General features: G+C 36.5%; 1 protein-coding gene across 1 annotated transcript in view; it reads right to left on the bottom strand.

The window, feature by feature from the left end:
• Positions 1 to 1,762: 1,762 nt before the first annotated feature.
• Positions 1,763 to 5,774, bottom strand: part of LOC103468507 (homeobox protein Dlx4a-like) — a 21,395-nt gene continuing 17,383 nt past the window's right edge. The window contains exon 3 of the mRNA XM_008415627.1: positions 1,763 to 2,607. Within this exon, the coding sequence (XP_008413849.1) occupies positions 2,365 to 2,607 (243 nt within the window). The 3' untranslated portion in view covers positions 1,763 to 2,364. The remainder of the gene's footprint in view (positions 2,608 to 5,774) is intronic.

Raw genomic sequence — 5,774 nt, 5'->3', positions numbered from 1 at the left:
TTATGACTTCAGACAAAATGGCCTCAGGCCACCGGAGAACCGACAGAGCCGACACCGAGGAGCAAAATGTTTCTCATGTCTGCATCAAATGCTTCTTCATGTTAAAGAGGATTTGTGTCCACTGTTTGTAATAAGTTAAACATACAAACATGAACTGGAGTAAATGACAAATTTACTGTCATCTGATTGAATATGGTCAGATTTTTATTGAGGATAAAACTTTTCACCTTTAACTTTTGTGTAAACAAAATGTGCTTGATTTGAGATTTTTATTTATTTATTTATTTATTTTTGCAAAATTTGAACCAGGTGAAGCTTGAGGAGTGTTGGGTGGAACAGATTTACAGAGAAAACAGTTTTATCTCGTATGCAAAATGTAAATATTTTTGCAGTTTTGACTTAATTACTGCGCTGAATGTGTTGCTCTTTCAGCAAATGACCTTTTCTTTTTTTTAGTCTGTACACCCCAATTTAAAATTAATCAATTACTCAAGGATGTTCAGCATGATTAATACGATTAATTGTTTTAGTGCAGGGCTGCACAGTGGTGCAGTTGGTAGAGCTGTTGCCTTGCAGCAAGAAGGTTCTGGGTTTGATTCCCGGCCCCGGTCTTTCTGCATGGAGTTTGCATGTTCTCCCTGTGCAGTTGTGGCTTTTCTCCAGGTACTCCAGTTTCCTCCCACAATCCAAAAACATGACTGTCAGGTTAATTGTCCTTTCCAAAATTGTCCCTAGGTGTGAGTGTGTGTGTGCATGATTGTTTGTCTCTGCGTTGCCCTGTAACAGACTGGTGACCTGTCCAGGGTGACCCCACCTCTCACCCAGAACATTAGCTGGAGATAGGCATCAGCAGCCTTCTTGACCCCACCAAGGGACAAGGGTGTAAAGAAAATGGATGGATGTTTTAGTGCACGATAATAAAAACCTCACATTTTCATTCAGGATTTTAATTCATTATATCATTCAGTATTCCAACATGTATCAGCAATCATGCATTTTTTCAAATGTTTCGTCTTTGTTATTTAATAATTTAATGCAGCTGTAGATGAGTTTACTGTAAACAGCAGCAGAATAATTGAAAGGGTAATAAAATCTTATTTTAAGAGAACACCTTTTCATTTTGGACAGAAACTTCAATCTGACTGAACTATGATAAAATGTCCTTTGACTGGTGGAAGTAGGCAGCAGAGCAAACAGTGTTTAGGTTATAATTCGAGGTTAGTTTAAACTACAKGAGCGATTTCCCAGATAGCACAGCACTGATTTTTTATTTTTATTTCAAAGGCTGGAGAGCCACGTCCACTGAACACGTCGAGACTTTACATATGTATGACTGGAAACAGAGAATCACGCCCTGCAGTATCTGAAAAGAAACGGAGAAAACAGAGAAACGTTTGATTGTTAAAGTTCCAAGCAGAACGAAAAGGAAAAAAAAAAAAGATTCTTTCCAAATAAAACATTAAATTGTTATTCAAGTCTATTTTCCAGCTCAATACTCACCATCAAACAAGAAGTCCCATTAGAATACAGAGTCAGAATGTTGGATGTTAGTAGATTACAGTAATATTCGGTGAATTAAAATATGCTTTCTGAAGAGACTTGTTGTCAGATCAAAAGTACCTTTTTGAAAACAATCTTCTGGTAAGTATTAAATGTACTTTTTTCATTAAACCCAAATTGCTGTAATATAAAATGTTTTCTTTATTGGTTTTATTGTAATGTTTTCATTTTAAATATCATGTCTTCATTAACTGCAAGCAGTAAACGCTCTGTATGTAACTAGTCTACATAATGTGTTACATTTAATGATGAGGTTTCTGAAATAAATGGACTTTTCAGTGATGTTTTCATTTATTGAACGGGTCAGTATTCAATAAATGCCAGATTTTTAAGCAAACAAAAAAAAGATGCTCAAACTTCAGCTCCCCATGAACTCTTTATTTCATTCAGCTCCTCAAACTGCCCACATCCGCAAACAAGTAGGTTAACTGAATTATTACAGTTCTTAAAAAAAATATTAGAAAGCCCTAAAAAAAAAAAACTTATTTTTTTTATATACGTTTTTGGTGGAAAATAAACACATTGCATGTCCATAAGTTTATTTCAGCAACAGCTATAAAGGGACACTTCGGCAGTTCCTGCACTCCTTTAATCGTCCTGTGTTGGCAGGGCTGCAGTGTTCAGCAAGAAGTTGCTCAGTATGTCTTCTTAGGCACAGCAGGATGTGCCACTCAATACTATTTAACCTCCAAAGTGGCTCAGACTGTAAGCAATGTAACGCACATGTAGCCATGTACTTTCCAGTTCAGCTTGCTGGTATAATATCCACAACTGATCCAAGAGGTCTGGCATCTGTTCCGTCAGTCACATCATCTGAGTCCTTGGCATGGCGTCCTGCTGATGTCCAGAGTACCAGTGTCCAAAATTGTTCATGTATCCTCCAGAGTGGACAGGCGGGCCTTTGGCAGCCATACTGATGTCCCACAGAGAGCATGGAGAGGAGGAGGCTGGTGGCGGCGGGGCGAGGTGATCTCCCTCGGCTCCACAAGGACCATTCTTCATGATCTTCTTGTACTTTGACCGTTTGTTTTGGAACCATATTTTCACCTGGGGGGAAAAAAAAGGGGGAAAAAGAAATGGGCTGAGAACAAAGGTTTAAAATGTAAGCTCTGAGAAGACTTATGTTTACTCTTTTCACAGTTTATTGGCTGTTACTCCACGAGGCATTTAGTATTACACTTTCTTTGTCATTCAGCATTAATTTTCCAGTCTGTTTTTATGTTCATATTTTATAAAACTCTGCCTTTACTTAACTCTGTAAAAATCTAAAAGGAGATAAAAGTGAAACTAAATAAAATGTCTTCACTTCAACATGGAGCCAAGTAGGAAAACCTTTTTCTTCCAAAAGTCCAATGTCCACGGAAAGTACACACAAAAAATCAGGCTCATGAAAATTCATCATAATTAAAGAAATCATACAAAAATGCATATTTAAATCAAAAATATGTAAAGCATGTTAGTAAGTAACATGCTTTACACATGTAAAGCATGTGTAACACGAAAATTACACTTTTGTGTAATTTTCTGTGAAAAATTACACAAAAGTAAAATATTTTTTTGAGAAAAACATGACTCTCCTGCTTAGGCCTCAATCCAGTCTCTGTATTTCTCTCCCTCTTTAGCAGCAGCTTAGAACGAGAGAAGCAGAATGTTTCACTAAAATTATTTTACTGCTACAGACAAAAATATTGTAGCAAAGCATCATTTTTCTTACTCACTACTGAAGCAAAACTAAACTCAACATGAAAAATGCTAACTACAAAAGCAAAGACATGAAAAATGACCCTAGGCCCAGGTAGTTTCATCTATCCTGCTTCAAACAAGATTTACTTTGAATAGCAGAGCTAAACTCTGTTAATCTAAAAAAAATATGTAACTTAATGGGAAGACTGTCAGAATTCTTTGAGGATTCTTGGTTTTCAAAAGCTCCCCCTAATGAACCTCACTTGGGACAACAAAACTTGTCATGAATAAATGAGTCCGTTTCCTTTGTAAAGTTAGACCTTTCTGTTGTTTTAGGGGTTGGCGTCAAACAAATCCAACATGTGGAAACAGCACTAAAATGTCTTTGTGTGCCTTAACTTCCCACCACCAAATAAAGAGAAACGCACTGACTAATACTGAATAATTTTTTTTTCTGAGGGATCGGGGGTGGCGGGCACCACAAAGCCTTTGAGATAAGGACACCCATACGGCTAGCGCTGGCCCTGCAACAGTCTTTATCTGTATAATATAAAACTCCCTCTTGCAGTTTTTGAAAACCCTTTTAAAATAAATTTCCTTTTTTTTTTTTTTACTATTCCTTGCTCATTTGTGCATTAGCCATCTTTAGTGAGATTAGCCAGACTGCTGTTTTCAAACACACACACGGAGACGATCACCCTCAATTGTTGAAAAATGTCCCTGTTATCTGATGAAACTAAAAGTCAAGTGTTTGGCCGTAATGAGCACCACAGTGACACTTGACACAAAACATAAACCATTGTGAGGACAGAAGATGAGATATAAATATTGAAACAACATCTCAAGAAATCAGTCAGGAAGTTAAAGCCTGACCCTAAGTGTGTCACAAATTAGTGACAACGTGGGTTAAGCTTGACAGAGTCAGTATTTTGGGGTGGTCATTACAGAGCCCGGGTCACAGTAACACAGAAAAGAGAAAGTGTCTGACCGACACACCTGACTCAGTAACACCAGGAGGAAAGGAATTAAAGGAGCTATTTCGTTAAGCTAGTGGAAGAATATTCAAAAATCTAGAACCCGGGTTAAGATCTTACACCTACTAACAGGTGTTTTACTAAGCAATAGTATTAAACACTTGCATTTACAAATGCTGAAACATTTACCACTTAGCTTTAATGTATGCTGGCACTGAGGTTTGTGAAATATGCTGCATGGTTCCAACTAGTGGGCGACTGTGGCTCTGCGGGTAGAGTAGTGGTCTTGCGTGGATATAAACAGGTTGTAGGTTCGATTCCAGCTTCCTCCTGCCACGTGTCAATGTGCCTTAACCCCAAATTGCCTATCGAGCTGTGTATCTGTGTATAAATGTGTGAGTGCAAATAGGTGAATGTGACTCTAGTGTAAAGTGCTTTGAGTGGTCAAAATGATCGGATAAAGCGCTATATAAGTTCAGTCCATTTACCATAACTAAAAGAAGGAAAAGCATGGCTAGAGATAGAATATCAGCCTTCAGATAATGAAGCTGATTATCACTCCATTCATTTCTCTGTGGTCAAAGATTATTCAGTCATGCTGTTGTTAACATAACTGGCATGTTCTTGTTCCAGTGAAGCATCAAATTGCAATAGCCTCTTACGGTAAATAAACAAATCAATTATAGCACAGTTCAAACATTTGTCTGCAATTGATTCTGACATTCATAAGAGAAACTTTTCTCATGCAGAACATTTTCTGGCAAGAGAAAAAGAGGAAAAAGCCCAAAGGAATAAAGTAGACAACAGTGTTGGCAGTGGGGTTGTTTGGTATTGTTACAGTGGGAGTTTATGGCTATTTATATTGATGTCTGAAGTGCTTTTATAGCAGATATTTAATCCTATAAAATATAAATCCTACCCAACCTCTGACTACTTAAATTGACTTAAATACGTGGAAAAAATGATTCACACTCGGCATTTCAGCTAATTAGCCACAAAATCACAGAGAGTAAAACTTTGACAGATCCCTGCTCTTCAAGAGTATCTGCTGACCACACTGTCCTTCTGGAGTTAAACTGCATGATGGCAAACACATAAAGTACAATAACCACACTGCAAAAACTGAAATCTTAGTAAGATTAAATATCTTAAATTAAGGAGATTTTTCTTGTTTTCTTTCTGACAAGATAATTTTTCTCACCAAGAGGGATTTATGTTAGAATATTTTTCTTATTTTAAGTGTTTTTGTACTTAATTATCTCAGTAAGATATAAAAGCTTAATATTAAGAAAATATTACTTATTATGAGTAAATATGTGCTAGAATCTAGAATATCAATATTTACCAATCAAACTTCAAGTCTAGAACTTATTTTATATAAGTAAAAATTTCTTATTTCAAGCACATAAAGCGAAATCACATACTTAATGAAATGTCTTCAGATAATTAAAACAGACTATGCCCAAATGGAATCCTTTGTGTTTTTGTCAATAAAAAATAATAAAAAAAACCCATGAACTTATACTCTTGTATAAGTTGGCAGAGTGTACTGGAAAT

Source organism: Poecilia reticulata, linkage group LG8 (assembly GCF_000633615.1).
Source record: "Poecilia reticulata strain Guanapo linkage group LG8, Guppy_female_1.0+MT, whole genome shotgun sequence".
In the NCBI taxonomy this organism is placed as follows: Eukaryota; Metazoa; Chordata; class Actinopteri; order Cyprinodontiformes; family Poeciliidae; genus Poecilia; species Poecilia reticulata.
The sequence above is the reverse complement of the archived record's forward strand: the minus strand, read 5'-3'. Positions and strand labels throughout refer to the sequence as shown.